This window comes from Quercus robur, chromosome 12, assembly GCF_932294415.1.
Source record: "Quercus robur chromosome 12, dhQueRobu3.1, whole genome shotgun sequence".
In the NCBI taxonomy this organism is placed as follows: domain Eukaryota; kingdom Viridiplantae; phylum Streptophyta; class Magnoliopsida; order Fagales; family Fagaceae; genus Quercus; species Quercus robur.
Genome location: NC_065545.1, coordinates 11,437,677 through 11,455,067, shown reverse-complemented (window position 1 = coordinate 11,455,067; position 17,391 = coordinate 11,437,677). Strand labels below are relative to the sequence as shown.

Here is a 17,391-nt window from a genome sequence, read left to right as displayed (position 1 = left end):
TGTATATTTTGATCTCTCATAATTTGGATGGGACAAAATTTAGTTATAAAATTGGTTGAAATTTAAGACTACAATATTACTCAATATCTTTTTATTGGAGGTGAATTTTGACAAATCTACCATTAGATTGCCTTTTCTTCTTATATCCTCCAATATCAATGCTTGCAAAAATTTTAAAAAATTAAAAAATTAATAATTATATCATCAATAAATTATCTAAATCGTAAGTTTTTGTAGTTTAAAATTATATATAAGATATAAGCTTATAGATCATATAAAAAATAATATCCAATTGATACAAAATTTGACATGTGTGTATTAAGAGCTTCAAAAACATATAATTCAATGGTTAAAATTTTAAAATATGTAGTAATATTAATTTTTATAAAGGAATTTATAATTTTAAATTATAACCAATTTTGTAACTAGACTTTATCCATTTGGATAAAATAAAGATAAAATCAATAAAAATTCTTTAGAAGAACGAGTTCTAATGGCTTTTATCTCTTAATAATTCATATCCCAATAATCAAATTATAAAAAAATAAAAATAAAATAGTAATCGGGAATCTAATTACCCGGTGTGTCGCTCCGTTTGGAGGGAACTTTGTTAAAAAAAAGAAATAGAAAGAGCGTGGGCAACAGGCTCACTCAGGCAGTCACTGGAATCGTCTCTCAATGCGGCGGCGTCCTCTTCAACTCCTCGCCTCAGCCGCTACCGACGTCTCCTCCTCCTCCTCCTCCTCATCCACTACCATGTCTTCTCGCCCTCCCGTACTCTCTCCTCTTCTCACTCTCTCTATCTATTTATAGCCTTCCAGTTTTGCTTCATTTTTCTCAAATTCCCTTTTTTGGTTGCAGTACCGTGGTGGCCGCGGCCAATGGCGGAGAGGCTTCTCCGATCGTCCCTACACCGGTGGAAGAGCCCAAGTCCAAACCCAAACCCAAACCCAAACCCAAGGCCAAGCTCAGTTTGTGAGCGGAGACTCGCATTTCCGGTCAGTCCGCGACGCCAACCTAGGGTTCCGCCACGGAGACTCCGGCGGACGCTTCTCCAACCAAACTGCTTTCCGCCCTCGCCATCGCCCACCACCTCCCAATCCTTACAATAATCAAACCCAACGCTTTCGGCCGTTCGATCCAAACCAGTCGGTTCGTCCGCCTCACCATTTTCGCCCCAAGCCGTTGGATTATCGGAATTGGGAACTCGCCGCGCAGCCTCCGCCTCCTAATTCTGGTAATCGATTTTGTGCCCTTCTTTCATTTCTTTCTTTTTTTTTTTCTCATTCAATTACATACTTTAGCCTTGTAGAATTGTAATTTTGCAGAGCGTTTTATAGTGGTATCATATAATATACTGGCTGATTACCTTGCTAATAGCCACCGGAGCAAGCTTTACTATCACATACCCCGTCATATGTTGGACTGGGAATGGAGAAAGAAAAGTATACTCTTTGAGCTTGGATTATGGTCAGCTGATATTATGTGCTTACAGGTTAATCACTCGGCTACATCTCATACATACACCATCATGTTTGTTTGTTTGTTTGTGTGCGCGCTTCATCTCACATAATCCCCTAACTTTGTTCCTAAGTTGAATATTTTGAATGCCTATCATGAAACTTTTCGACTAATTTGAGGGTTGTAATATAAAGTTTAAGAATATAGGTGAAGTCAGTTGCCCATAACTACGTAGACAGATGAATTGCCTCTGCTTATGATGTACGATAACTGACTGAAAATGTTGCATACTACCTGTTGTTTCTAAGGAGTTTTTTTTTTCTGTGTGTTCGAGTCAAATATTTAAAAAATGGATTCATTTATCTATGAATTGTGCATGAGTTTTTTTTTTTTTTTTTTTTTTTTTTTGTGTGTGTTCAAATTTCTAGTAAGTCGCGTTCATGTATTTAAGGTCATTTCGGTTATGCTCATCAGCTCCCTTCGCTGTTTGTAAGTTGCCATATTAGATTGCTGGACATTTATGTGCTTTGTTGTAACCTTCAATCTATTTACTTGTTATCATTTCTTTCTCAAAGTCAAATTTCGCACTTCTTGCTTTTACTTTAGGGTGTGTTAACACTTTACTCTCTCTCTCTCTCTCTCTCTCTCTATATATATATATATATATAATCTTGAAACTGTTTGTGCTTTTGTAACATCTTTTCAGGAGGTTGATAGATTTCTGGAATTAGAAGAGCAGTTGAAGCTTAGGGGATACAGTGGTATTTGGAAGGTGAGTTTTCTTGCGATTATGTAACAAGGACATCATATTCCTGCTCTCTAGACATGGTTATCAAAAAGGCATGTATTTATATCTGTGTTTTAAACACCAATTTTCATTTTCATTAAGATTACTTATCTTTTTTTTTTCTTTTTTTCTTTTTTTTTTAATTATTATTAAGGTATCTGAATACACTGTTTAACATCTTATTGAGAAGTTATATTATGTTCAAAGTTCAAAAGAATAAATTTTCACACTGAAATGATGGTCTTTAGTTTAGCTAACAGTTGACCATTGCAAGCATTTTGAGTTGCCGTTTTATATGGCCATATACCTCAAAACTATTTGAAGTGGAATACCATCATCAACTCAATAACATTCTAAATAAATACTTGTTGAATTTAATTGCTTGTTAAAAGAAAAGAGGGTTTAAGTTTTTCTCTTCTTTCTTTTTTTATTAGGTATCTATAAATTTTATTTTTTTTGGGTGTGTATTGTTGTTGTTGTGGGTTCTAGTTTGTACAATTGATAAAGTCTCTTATTGTCGAATAAGAAATATAGAGTTCAAACTCTGCCTACATCAAAAACTAATTTGTGTCTTAGCCTGATAATAAGCAATCATCATAGAGCGAACACCAAAAGTTGAAGTTCAATCCTATTTAATAAAAAAATTATTAGGTTGTATTGATCTATATTTTGGATAGACTAGCAAATTTGTGCATGTCCAAAACTTCATCAACAACAAGTTTCTTTCTTTCAAAAGGGAAATTTCCATCTCTTATATGTTGGTAAGTCGTATATTAATTGGGGATTGAATTTGGTTGTGGGCTTATGTACTTGTGGGCCTCTTTACCTAATAGCTTAAGCTTTTGGGTAAGATGCTCTCACATGGTACCAAAGCCTTTTTATTTGTTTTGGATTTGTTTGGAGTCCACCTTCATGCAGGCTTGTTTGCCTGCTTTGGTTTGGTTGGGTTATTGGCCTACTTATTTTGGCTTTGGTTTTGGTTGGACTTGGACATAAGAAGGGATTTTAGCGAATGCAATATAGGTTGGATTTTAGCTTGTGAGTTGTGAGTGAAGCGGTTAAATTGGGGATCCTACCTAGCAGATTCTAATTTTGGATAATCTTATGCTTCGTGGTCGCACTTTGGCGAATCGTTGTTGTATGTGCTGTTATAATGCGGAATCTGTGGATCACCTGTTAGTTTTTTGTCCCGTAGCTCATTCTTTGTGGACGTATATGCTTCAGTTGTTTGGGATCAATTGGGTCATGACAGGTTCAGTTGTGGACTTATTATTTTGTTGGTATCATTGCTTGGGAAACATAGTTCTGATATTTGGAATTTGGTTCTAGGCTGTTTAATGTGGACTATTTGGACTGAACAGAATCGGCGTTCTTTTGAGGATAATGGGAAACTGTGGTTCAGTTATTAGATTTATGCCAACGGACCCTCTTTGATTGGTCTCGGTGTTGGGGTCTCTCGGATTGTTCTATCCTTATGGATTTTCTTTCATCTATTAGAATAGCTTAGTGGCTGCTTGTGTCTTTTTGTTCCTTATTTTTCTTTGTTCACTACCATGAACTCTTTGTATTTTTCTTGCTATTCCTTTATTAATAATATTTTCTTCTTACTTATCAAAAAAATAAAATAAAAGGATTGGACTGTATGATCAAGTTGTAAGATCAGATTTTCTGTTGCATTGTAATATTGCATACGCATTTTGGACCTGTGTTTTCTTTGTGTTTGGGGTTAGTGGGTATTGCCAAAGAGTATTGTAGACCTATCTGCTTCGAGGAATTGATGTGGCAAAAATGCTTCTTTTGTTTGGAATCTAGGCCCCTTATGCTTTTTGGCTGTGGATATTGTGGAGGGAGAAGAATTGTTGGAGATTTGAAGATGTGGAAAACTCGGTGGTTTGATTGAAGACGTATTTAACTGGATCATTGTCTGAATGGTCTTGTGTTTTGGGTCCTAGTGATATCAATTCTATTTTAAATTTCTTTTTTCTCATTTCGGAGGAATTGTGTATTCTTGATGTGGAAAAGGCCTATGACCATGTTAATTAGGATTTTCTATGTTACATGGTACAGCTCTGTGGTTTTGGGAAGAAATAGAGAGACCTCAATTAACAGTCCTGGCATCCCATAAAGAGCATAATCTGTTCACCAGCAGAAGCTCCAACTGTTACCATGAATTGTTGCTGGATTGGAATTTCCCATGTTCCTATGACTCAGAAGCATTCCCACAATGAACCTAGAACTAATTTTTTGCCCAATCTGGATTGATCTGCAACTTTCAAATCATAAGATTGTATGATCCTATGATCTAGATTGAAATTTTGACAACAATGGTTGTGACTTTGCATGTGTAAGAACAGTGGAGATATGGCGGAGCACCTTTTGCTTCATTGTTCTGTGTCTGGAGATCTGTGGTTGCTTGAGTTTGCTTTATTTGGAGTATCTTGGGTTTTATGCCAAAGATGGTAGTATAGATGCTGGCTTGTTGGTGAGAAAGGTTCCATGATCACAGGGGCATTAAATTTTTGGAAGGCAGGCTGCTCCTCTATGTATCTTGTGGACTAATATATATAAGTATCTTGTGGACCATATGGTGAGTTGAACATCCTATTCACATTATTAAACAATCCTTGCTATGTTCCTTGTACTAATGGATAAATGCATTGGGCAACAGCCCTACCATGTCCTTTTTAGATTTCCTAGATACTTTGAATTTCAAATTGTAATTGGTTTGGCTAGTTGGTACACACCCTGTGTAATCCAACTAGTTCTTTATTTTAATAACGTATTTTATATATTTAAAAAAAAAACAACAACAATTATTGTGGGTTTATTTATCTGTTAGATCTCTCAATCTACAAGCTTAAGCTTTTGGGTTTGATGCTTTAACATTATACATGATCATTTTTATTTATGTCTATACTTGTATATACAGAATTTGAGGTTCTGGTTGCAAACTTACGATACTTAATTATAAAATAGAAGTAAGTTCTAATGGGTTGGCTATTCTTTAATAAGAAGTTCTTACGTTATTTATCAAAAGAAGAAAAGAAAAAAAGAAGTAAGTTCTTATGGATAAGACAAGTCTAACAATGTGTTGGTTGAAATATAGATGCGTACTGGCATTTCTGTTGATGGCTGTGCAATCTTTTGGCGAACATCAAGGTAAATTATATCTACAGCTTTTGCAATCCCCTATAAGTATGCATTAATGGGTCAGATTTAATGTGAAATTATGTGCATGGGCATGCACATTCGCACACAAGAGGTCTTATGTACTGTGTACTCATGAATCAATATATGTGTTTGTTCCTGTACTCATCCAGAAAAGACTGTTCCTGTAAGATGCTAGTTTTAAACAAGTAGTTGGTTGTCCAGTTCATTATTGTAGTACTAAAATTGCTTTTGTACACTTTGTTTGGTTTTCCTCCTCTCAACTTTCTTGGCACCATGAGTGTGCCTTGTAGGTTGTAGGTTAGATCATGATAATAGTATGCCTATCTTTCAAATGACCAAACAGATGTTCACATTCTACCCAACCTCCAAATGAGCAGCCGGTACTTAGAATGTCATGTAATGTTTGGTGGTCTTTAAGTGTGCAAAAAAGCAATATTTTTCCTCAATTTGTATTCTTTCTGAAGAAAGAAAAAATGATTGTGCAGTAGTTCATTAACAGCAGAAATCCCTACATTTTGGTGCACTGAAAGACCAGTGGTGGCATTTGTTTAACAAGTGGAAATCATGCAGCATATCAAAATTCCTTAATTTGTTTTAAGTAGTCCTACCTTGCGCTTGCAGTGGTTTCACATTCTGAGGATTCTTCTCCCACTTGATTTCATTGTAGTAACTAATTTTGAATTTATTTTTTGTATTAGTTTGTTTTTTTCTTTTCTTTTCTGTGCTGGTGCATAATCAAGGTTTTAAGTGCTTAAGAAGCAACATTGATTTGTTTTATTTCCTTGGTTGCTAGTGTTGCCTAGAGTTGGATTGTCTTTTTTGTCTCTTTGTTTTAATATTCATGCTATCATGTATTACCTTCAAGCAAATTTGTCTTGTTAATGTATAAAACTTAATATTATAATCTCTATATTAGATTCAAGTTGCTCCATGAAGAATGCATTGAGTTCAACAAGCTTGGACTTCGGGATAATGTTGCTCAGATATGTGTGCTGGAGGTACATCAAATCTTTGTATCTAAGAGAGTTGCATAGAAGCACTAACCCACGATGGTTATCTTGACTTCCCACCCGCTGATTGACATGCATTCTAGCCAATTATTATAAGATTACTATTTTGTTGCAGTTAATGAATCAAAATTGCACTGAAGAGACTGCAACTCTACCAACAAGGTAATTTATAGTTAAGTTGTCAATAAAATGTATATTTATAATAATTTTGATTTTGAGTATCTTCTAGATTAGACATTATTAATCTACTTATGAACTAAAAAAACATTGATTTTATGGATGGTGAAGCTTTTTAATGTTATTTAAGTTTATGTTTTTCTTCCAGTCCTTTTTTATAATAATGATTATAATAATTCTGTGGCTAAAATGAAATTTCAACACCAGTGATTGTACTTGTTCTAGAGAGCATGGGTTAGGGCTGTTTTTCTCTCTTGCCAAATTGTCCACATAACACACAAAGGGGTGGCCTTCCCAATTTTTGAAACTCTATGATGATGAAATCTGCCTTGCCAACGCTCCAGTATCTCAATCAGAGTCTTGGGAAACAGTAACATCCTTTTGTGTTTGTATTGCCAGTGTTATCTTGGGTGTTTCCCAAGACTCTGATTAAGATGCTGGAGTGTTACCCTTGTCTTATTTCTCCTCAAGGCCCTCATATTGTTAAGAAACCAAGTATCCACTAACTTCAACAAGCACACGGTATCCCACTGCACCTGCACCTTACTTTTTCAAAAATTTCCAAGCGACTCGCACCCACACCTGCACCCGAACCCGAATCCGCACCTGTGCTTCCTAAATACATCCTATGATTTTCTGTTTCAATGAATTTTTTATTACGTTTGTGTGTGTGTGTGTGTATAAAAGATTGCAACCTTGAGGCAATCATATGGCAACTCCTGCACAAATTGTTATTATGAGTGCATTTGTGGGTTTTTTGTTTTGGTGTTTGCCTTTTCCTTTATAGCTTAATATATGTAAGGAAATCAAGATATGCTAGATGGCACTGCTTGTTATGTGGATTGGAATACTAACCTCTCAAGCCCCAAGAACAAATAAGAAAAAGGACTCAATTCACTTGAATTACTGGAATGGAAATAGGAATAAGTTAATATTATAAGTAAGGTCTTATGTTAAAATCCCCACAGTTTGAAGTTCATTTGAGAAAAGACAAGTATAAAATATGATGTTGAAGTAACAAAATTGAATCCTCCAATTCTATGTGAACATTTTTTCATTTGTAATTAGATGTTTACAGCATATTTCCCTGAATGATACTGTATGCAATTTTTTTTGATAAGTAATACAGTATGCAATTTAAATGGCTGGTTTTCTGTTCCCTTGTTCTTTGTATTATGTGATTTTAATTTTTGTAGTAGATAAACTTTAAAAAAATAATTATGCTCAAAATATGTATTTAATATCAGTACCTGCAGCTCAATAGGTTCCAGCAAGGTTGTCATATGTAACATTCATGTGCTTTACAATCCTAAAAGGGGAGAAATTAAGATTGGCCAGGTATTTATGGACTCAGGTGCAGCCAATACAGATTTTTCTTTCTTATGCGATGTTCATACTGCTTTGTGCATAAATCTTAATTTGTAACTGCTTGATGTAAACATAGAGCAGTCTGACAAGAATAAAACCCAAATTTCATTTTCAGATGTACCATTTTTTTTTCTTTTGTATTATACCTATAAAAAATGCTTTACTATTATTAGTTTGTCATGTGACATTGAATCACTTTACATATAAATTTTGATGCTGTTTGTTTGGTTGATACTGTTTTGATTCTGCTGCATCACTACCTAATGTTGTTATAGAAAGGTTGTTTCCCAAATGTTGATATTTGGTGACACATTGTTAATTGTGTTCTGGAAACAACTTGTTTATACGTTGTTTATTTATTTTTCCACCCTTCTACTCGTCTAATGCCATTATTTCAGAATGCACAACTACCATCACTACACTGATCCCTGTTCATTCTCTCCCTCCATCTATTCAAAATTTGTCACAATGTTTCATATTACCTGGTTCATACTCTCATATGTGTGTTATTGCAGCTACTCATCAAGAAACTTGCATTTTTATTTTTTTAAGTAACAAGAAACTTGCAGTTCTGTCGAGGAAACTGACATTTTTGCAACTTTATTGATTAGTATTTTTCTTGAATGGTTGTGCTACTATCCTCACAGGTCCTCCATAATAATTTTGACTAATATATTTCTCCGTTGGTATTTTTAACACCCCCCCCCCCCCCCCCCAACAAAAAAAAAAAAAAACCTTGTATCTGTCATTCATCATGGAAATGGTGTAATAACAAAAAAGCAAAATTTTTTGTCATGTCAATAGTTTTCATTCGGGATCAATTGGGCACTGGGAGACTAGAGCACCCTATTGCATACGATCATTGATTGTTGTTATTATTAGGTCTGCTGCCTTAGATGCAACTCACCGCATTGCATGTAAACTTGTTTCATGCCAATTTGTATAAAAAATCAAATAAAGATTTAATTGGTTGTGAAGCCCATCCTAAATTCTTGACTTACTTCAATTCTACCTGTAATTGCCTTCTTGCTATGTGCTTCCTTCATACAGGTCAGGATGCTCCTAAATAGGGCTCATTCTGTTTCAAAGCTTTGGGATGATGCTCCAGTTATTCTTTGTGGGGATTTCAATTGTACCCCAAAGGTTATAGCTTCTCTCACATTTGGACTTCCAAGTTTCAGTTTTAGTGTAGTGTGATGTTTGAATTTACTCTCTTTTATAATGTCTCATTACAATTACATTATTGTTTTGTTATCAGAGTCCATTATACAACTTTATCTCAGAACAGAAGGTAAGCCTTTTCTTTTCTATGTTTGATCATTGATGGTCTATGGATTACATATATAATATATGTTATAGTCTGTTGCAGCTAGATTTGTCTGAAGTGGGTAGAGATAAGGTATCTGGACAAGCTACTGCAGAAATCCCTTCATCAAGGCCGTATAATTCTAATTCCAGGTAGGGTTCATGCACATCAAATATTCATTTGGTGAGCTCAAGTAGGTTTATTGCCTGCCTCTGAATGTTGAAGCTTTCAAAATATTGCAGGAATGGGTCTATTAATAATCCAATTCAAGATCCATCATTGGTAGATGGAAAGGAAATTGACATCAAGTTGAGCGATTCTGTCTCACATATGCAGAAATTGAATAATCCAGACAGCAATATGAAAAGTCTTCCTGCAATGAACAACACTCAGCCTCAATGTGCAAACACTATGCCGGATGTGTCTGATGAATCTTGTAGTGATAGGCAAAGTTTTACAGATGATGGCACACTGCTTAATGAAGTGAAAAAGGAAACTCAGCAGAATTCTGTAGATGGCTTTAGGGAGTTACATGAATCAAATTTTGTTCCAGTTGATGGATGTAAGGGAGACTCAAGTACTTCTTATGGTGAAGGTGGGTTTCCTATTGAGCATGTGCATAATGAGATCAATAAATTTGCTCCTGTAGCTTCCCATCCTGAAGAGGTTTACTCCAATGCAACTCACACTGGATACAGTGAAGGGGAAAATGCCCCCTCTCATTCTAATAATGGATCATTAAGTGGACATGCCGAGTCCAATGACTATGTAGAAAATGAAAGTGTGAACCATGATAATCCCACAATCTCCTTTCTGGGAAATCATCAGTCAACCAGGGCCAAGATTGATTCAGAATGTGTTGATCCTTTTAATTCTGAAATTTCATCATCTGAGCCATCCTGCCAGACCTCCTCCAAAGCTGTTGAAGTCATTCCTCAAGGGGACTCAGGAAGTCTATCAGCCCATCAAATTGTGAATGATGATGATGCTAGCTCTTCAAGCCCATATCAAGCCAATGCTTCAGATCCATCTACTAGTGTCAACTTTTTGGTAGATGAGAAACTGGAGAATTTATCTCTAAATGAGCTTGATAAAGCTGTGGTAGGTGGAAATGTCGGTGAAGATGAAAGTACATTTTTATCTGCATTGCATGAGATTGGAGATGCCTGTCCATCTGAATTTGGTCAATTAAAATCAGATCTTGAGGTGTCAGGTCACTCGAAGGAGCTTGAGTCTGTTCCCTCCAAGTCCCTTTTGAATTCACTAAGCAATGAAGTTGAGGATGATTTATCTCAAGGCTTGGATTCTGAGCCTGTAGCCATGGAGAAATATGGGTATGATCCATCATTGTGGACTCCAATGGAAATAGAAACGGCAACAGGCAGTCCAGACTGCACCCTTTTGGAACACCCTTTAATGCTTAGTAGCACATATGTTGAAGTTAAGGTAGATCACACTTTTACCTTTTCTCTTCCTCTGGGAACTCTGTTTGAAGTGCTTAACTTTGATAGAGAAATATATTGTTTGAAAAATTGCAGCTCTTAGATATTATGTATTCTTGATTATACAATACTGATCTGCAATTGGTTACATTTCTGCATTTTTGCAGGATTGTTCGGGAACCAGAGACTCAAATGGAGAGCCCTTAGTTACCAGTTACAATAGGTGTTTTTTTGGCACAGTTGATTACATATGGCAAGTCTTCTGCTGTCCCTGGTCTTGTCTTCTGTCAAATGCTGCTTATAAATTGGAATTTAGATGACTAATCACACATGATGAACATATTTTCTATTTTTCTGATTTGCTCACACAATAACTGTCTTTTATGTTATGTCTAGCAGTATTATCGGTACATAATGTGAATTTGTGACTAGATTATGTTCTTTTTCTTTTTTTTGGACGAGGTTGAATAGATTGAAACATATAATCACTTTGATTTGATATCCAGGCGCTCTGAAGGTCTCCAAACAGTCAGGGTGCTTGCTCCAATGCAAAAACAGGCTATGCAATGGACTCCAGGATTCCCAACAAAGGTAATTGGCATTTAAATTTGAGTTCACTTTGGAGGTGTGGAAGGCTATGCGAACAATGAAATTCAGCAAAGATCAAGGGAATTAGTCAATTAGATAGTTCAAGTATTAACTATAGTAATAACAAACATTCTAATAATTTGCACCTTAAAGCCTGTATGTTATGATAAAACTGGTGCTATTTTACAGTAAATCAAGTGATTGTGGAAGATGAAGTGGTTCCTCAGACAAAACTGTCCCTTTTTCTTTGGCTGGGGAGATTAAGCTTTTCTTGTTTGTTCGTCCCCTTATCCCATCCCAGCTTAGAATTATATACTTAAAAGAGTATTGCTATAATAAATAACAGATTGGTTAATCCCAGCAAATAGGTGCACTTTGGGATTTAGGTTTACAGTATTGTAGTTAATCTTCTACTTTTAAGGTGTATTTTGTTGTGTTCTTCAGAAATGGGGTAGTGATCATATTGCCTTGGCTGCTGAATTGGCATTCGTGAAAGATTTGAGCAATCATAACACAGAAGTTCTATAGCAGTGGCATTGTCGATAATTGAGGTTTGCATGGAAAAGTTGTGGGAAGTGTGCACCAGCTCCTTCAGTGTTTAATTTTTACCTGTAACAGCAAGCTTAAATTTGTGGAGAAGTCCACAGCTTTACTCCTAGCTATTTAAGGTTGGTTATAGTCATTTGCACCATTCCTTTTGTATATATTTTGTTATTAGTTAACGCTCAAGTTATTTACTTATGAATCAAAAGATTTTGATTTCATGTACCATCGGATTCTGACCAAGAGAAATACATTAATGGGCTCGTGATCATACAAGTTGTTGCTTGAATTATATCCTTCTTGCATATTACTGGAATAAATTCATGCTAATTCATTTACATGGAACTCTTATTTTCCACTTTTTGCTGATGGGGCTGAATATCATTAGACTGTAATCAATGCAATTAGCCAATACTCACTTCTTAGATTTTTTATTTTCCGTTTTTGGTTTATCCCAAAATGCTCCCCCACTTGAATAGTCGTTTATATTTTATCTTCAGTTTATATTTCAGTCCTCCATCCAACACATGAATGAATTTATATGATTCAGTGCAAATTAGTGAAACAAATTTGTTCCAATTTTCTTAAAAGTATACGGAAATTTTTTTCCTCTATCTCTGCTCACATTGCAGAAAACAATCCCCCAGAATTGAATTTTTTTCTTGGATGGTAATCAATGGATACCCACTTTGTCCGTTTAGATTGTTTTCTGTTTTCATGTGGTCTAACACCTTATTTTCCCATGTTTAACTTTCTATCCAACAAGCACTCTGTCCTCTATCAAGCAATATCTTTCTTTAACACTAAAGTCATGAGAATCCATGTGCCAAGATATCTAATTTAGATAATTCAGCCGTTTTACCAGTATTTTTAACGCCAAAAACAAAACCAGTATACCTCAACCTTATGTTTCTTGTTGCCTAAAATAACGGACTATACCAGTTAATTTCAGGAGTTTTGGGTAGTTTCTGATACACCAGCGACAGTAGCATTTCAGACTAAAACCCACTCTTCACTCTCCATCTCCCTCTCTAACCAAATCAGCACCCACCACCTTCCTTTTGTTGTAAGCAGTGCTTCCTTTGTTGTGGGTGTTGCTTTTTTGGACATGTGTGACTCCTCTTTGGTGGTGGGTGTTTTAGCCTAATGGAGATTTGAGGATTTTTATGTTAAATTTTTTGGTAAGACAAAGTTTAGCTTCAAAATTAATTGTAATTCAAGGTTACAACCTTACTCAATAAAATAAATATAACTATAAAATTTGAAAATCTAACCATTGAATGTTCTTTACTCTTATAAAACACATGTCAAATTTTGTGTCCATCGGATATTATTTATTATATAATTATAAGTTTATATTTTATGCATAATTTTAAATTACAAAAAAATTTCAATTTAAACAACTTATTGATGACATAGCTATTAATTTTTAATTTTTTAGAAATTTTGCAAGCATAGAGGATATAACAAAAAGATATAATCTAATAGTGAATTTGCCAAAATTTAATTCTAATAAAAAGATATTAAGTGAGGTTGTAAATTGTAACTAAACTTTGTTTTTTTTTGTTTGAATGGGACTAATTTAATATCTCGCCATTGCAATGGGCCTAATACACTAGATCCAAGGCGAGTTCTAAATATAAAATTCAATTGAAATTGAAGGTTTTAGTTCCTGAACTAGTAAAATCAAATCAATTACTTAAAAGAGTTGGAGGATCAAATGAGTAATGATAAGATCCCCTCAGATAAAGCCGATGCTAAGAGTTGCTCACTGAAACAAACAAGGTGTTGGTGCAAAGAACAGGAGCAAGAAAGCTGATGTATAAGGCCTTTTTTAAATTTTCTGACCCCGCACCATGCCATAGAGCTACAAAGTTCTGACTTTATTTATTTTATTTATTTATTTATTTTATTTTTATTTTTAAGTTTTCTTTTACGCCTCTGCCTTTCTTTACAATTAATGCCATAAACCAGTGATGGAACTTGGAAGTGCAATTTGACTATACAGTGGCGGAGTTAAAATTTGAGTCGAGAGGAGGGGCAAAACTTGTATAAGATATAAGCACTTTATGCACATGATCATGTGAATATATAATATTAGAAACACTAAAACTGATGTGGAAGGCACGTTAGTGAAGGACTTGTGGTTACTTATTAGTTTATTTAAGTAGAGTTATGCTCTGTTTCAAGACTAAAGAAATAAAATAGAGTTTTGTTTGGGTAAATTATCATCAAGTGTGAGTGAGTAGAGCTATTAGCTAGATGAAATTCCTCACAGGATAAGGAAGATAGGCCAAATTGATGTATTACTTTGATCTAAATTACTATTTCTATCAAAAGAAAAAATTAGATTGGAGTTTTTAATAAGTACTAGTAATAAACTAAGGGATTTTTTTTGGGTGGGCCGCGAGGGCAGCCCCACCTGGACCCCGCTGGCTCCGCCCGTGACTACATATACACAAGAATTTTCCCTATGCATGCATAAAGCGACCAGGTCTAGATTCTTGAGAGGAATTGCAGTTGTCTCAGCAGTGGGCTTAAGCTCTCCATTAATTTTTCACTAGGATGGTTATGGATGCCCTCATATGTTGTAACTACGATGCTTGAATCTTTTGAGAGTCGTTGGATCTGTTTCTTCACGTTGCATGTAAGTTGCGTGCAGCGATAGTAGCTCCTATACATATATATATATATATATATATATATATGTTTGTCAAATACAATAAGAATATGATTGGGAAGAAGTGAAAGCTGGACAGAAATTATTCAGCTAAATGGCTCAGTGGTCATGAAATTAGTACCTGGGATGGTTGCTGTTCTTCACAGCCTTCTGCCCGTACTTCCGCCACCTGTATCCATCGTCTAGAATATCGTCGATGCTCCTAGTATGGAAGGCAATCCTTGATGTTTTAACTTTCTTGGTCCTGCTAGCTTTTCCTTTGTCTCTAGTTCTATTTTCACCTCTTCCTCCATTCTCAGCTGTTAGGGACTCGCTTGTTGATGAGGGCTTTTGGTTGCCAAATATGAATGGAGAAGCAGAGAGGAAGCTAACCCAGTCAATGTCTGAAGCTATTTGATCAATAGTTTCTTGTCCGGGTTGATGCAATGAGGTTGATGGGAGTGAGTATGTGAGGGCCTGAATGTCGTTTAGAGTCGGTACTAGTGGGACTTCGTCCATGAAGTCAGCTCAGCTAGGTATGTGAAATGAAATCTAAGAATGTTTTAAGGATTTATATAATATATGTTTGGACCTCAAAGATAATGGAAGGTTGAAAGGGGTTGGCCGGACAGTCCCATGCATTTCAGGGTTAAGAATCTTAGAGATCTATTACTTTTCTAGGAAACCTGGCTTAAGAGAATGATATAGCCAACTATACTTCACCTACTTCTGTTCAACTGTCCGATTGCAAAAAGACCTGCAAGAAATGAGAAATGGATGGAACTCAATTTCTCTCTCTCTCTCTCTCTCTCTCACAAAGTCATACACACGCATGCGTGCAAGATAGTATGTGATTGGCTTCTGAATGGGTTGAAGTACAGGATTTTGGTGTTGTTAAGACTAACCAAATGTTGTTGTGGTAGTTCAGAATCTGGTCCATCAATTGGCTGACCAAGTGACCAACTCATCCATTAAACCTTTTTTGTAAAATTTTTACGTAGGTGATCAGCCTTATGTATGTATTTGATTTTGAATTTTTTTTTTATACTATTTATTTTGTTAATGATGATGTCAAGATTCTCTAGAATGATGGTTTTAATTTTTTTTTTTTTTTTTTTTTTTTTTGAGAACCAATACACCCTATATCTAACTATCTATTTTCTTTTCTCCCTTATATTAAAATACTATTTCTTATTTATTTAATCATTCTCTATTTCCCTTTCTCTTTCTTTCTTAACCAAAAACCCATACCTTCACTTAAAATAAAAACAAACAAAATCTCAAGCCAAAATCACTGCAAAGTAAAAAATCTCATTCTTAAACATTAATACCCTCACCTCAGTACCAATTGAATTTTTTTTTTTTTTTTTAAATTCGAGCATCGTTACAAAGCCAACAATCTCATTCTTAAACACTAATACCTTCACCACCATCAAATTTGGCCGCCTTGATAATTAATGAGAGAATCCATTGCCAAACTCGTTAGACCATTGCTGTCACCTAAACTTGCTAAGGGCTGTGAAATGTCCACCACAGTTACATGACCATGGCTATGCCCAAAAAATATTCATTTTGCTGAGTAACAGTGCTAGCCAAACTTGCTACATGCACTTCGGCTTGGGACGTTAGTTACAAGGTTAGCCCAATGCTACGTTTTTTTAGCCAAATTTTAGCTGGATTAGCCGGGTGACTAATCCAATACTGGCGCTATAAGCTCTAGGGTCTCACAATAGTCACAGCACAAGATCTACAGCTCCACTTTATTTATAAGAAATATCACACATCTCTACTTCTTTACCTAGAAATGTGGGATTGCCACTCTTTATTATGCATTACAACACCCCTTCTTCTTTTTTTGATGAGATATAACACCTCTTTATTACTCTAAAAGTTTTATTTTTTTTTTTTATTTTTTTTTTTTTGTGAATGTTATTATTTTCCAAGTTAATGTGAGTTTTCAAAACACAAAACCTACCAAATTTTTTTTTTTTTTAACTTTACCCTCTCATTTATAAGCTTCTAATTATTTTTAAAAATTTAAACTATTAAGAAATTGTCATAAGATATTTTAAGATCACGTCTTTTAATGAGACAATACAAATTGGAAAATTATTTATTATTTATCCAATATAATAATTATTAAAGTACAAGGGATAGCTTACACACAAAAAAAAGGAAAAAAAGAAAAAGAAAAAGAAAAGGATAAATAAATAAATATAAGATAGAACAAGCAACAATAAATTCTGCACCCAAACTCGTATTAAATTAACTAAGGAAAATAAAGTAATTGAATAATGCATGTAGTTGGAAGTTGGAACACCATTTGTATTATGTCCATTAAGTCTTCTTTTCGTGTGTCCCATGAACTTGTCTAATATTTGGAATTCATTTCTTAGTTCTTGCTAAAGGTGTTCGACCAAAATTTGGACTTAATTTCCGGATCATATATAGCTGGTGGATAATATTGTATTATAGATTTTTTTTTTTTTTTTTCTTATAGATGCGTGTGTAAATTGACATTTGATCTTTGGTTATTGTGTTCTACCGGCTTTGATTGTTTTACCTATAATATTGTCCTCACTCTTTTATATAATGAGTAAAATGTAAATAACTAATTAATGTGAAAGTGTGTGGACATTATGTGAAATATATTATTTCTGAGAGTGGAAAATAATAATTAACTTATTGCAATAAACAAAAGCTTTAAAATAAAAATAAATAAAGAATGAAAGAAGAAAGAAGCATGGTTTGAAAATGAATTTTAGTTTTAGAAGCAAGGTGATAATTTAGGGCATGCTTTATATTGCTTTATATTTATTAGAAGAGTGTGTGGCTATTTTAGCTTGTTAACATGCACATGCACATGCACATGACGGCAG

At 34.8% G+C, this 17,391-nt stretch overlaps 2 protein-coding genes across 3 annotated transcripts; one reads left to right on the top strand and one right to left on the bottom strand.

Annotated features, from left to right (window-relative positions):
- Positions 1–595: 595 nt before the first annotated feature.
- On the top strand, positions 596–12,191 carry LOC126710562 (carbon catabolite repressor protein 4 homolog 6). 2 transcript variants are annotated; one of them, XM_050411087.1, is made up of 15 exons: positions 596–774; positions 862–1,237; positions 1,329–1,495; positions 2,168–2,233; positions 5,355–5,407; positions 6,336–6,417; positions 6,545–6,591; positions 7,863–7,944; positions 9,025–9,117; positions 9,233–9,265; positions 9,344–9,432; positions 9,523–10,726; positions 10,890–10,975; positions 11,229–11,313; positions 11,755–12,191. In XM_050411087.1, the coding sequence occupies exons 1-15, from the start codon at positions 679–681 to the stop codon at positions 11,836–11,838; spliced, it is 2,643 nt and encodes an 880-aa protein (XP_050267044.1). In that variant the 5' UTR covers positions 596–678; the 3' UTR covers positions 11,839–12,191. The 2 variants fall into 2 exon arrangements, with proteins under 2 accessions (XP_050267044.1, XP_050267043.1); XM_050411086.1 differs by having other exon boundaries at positions 7,854–7,944.
- Positions 12,192–14,151: 1,960 nt separating this feature from the next.
- Positions 14,152–15,163, bottom strand: LOC126710022 (probable WRKY transcription factor 43). Its single transcript, XM_050410406.1, has 2 exons — positions 14,655–15,163; positions 14,152–14,527 (listed from the first exon to the last, which is right to left on the bottom strand). Exons 1-2 carry the CDS (start codon positions 15,029–15,031, stop codon positions 14,350–14,352), a joined length of 555 nt encoding a protein of 184 aa, XP_050266363.1. The 5' UTR covers positions 15,032–15,163; the 3' UTR covers positions 14,152–14,349.
- Between the last annotated feature and the right edge of the window lie 2,228 nt (positions 15,164–17,391).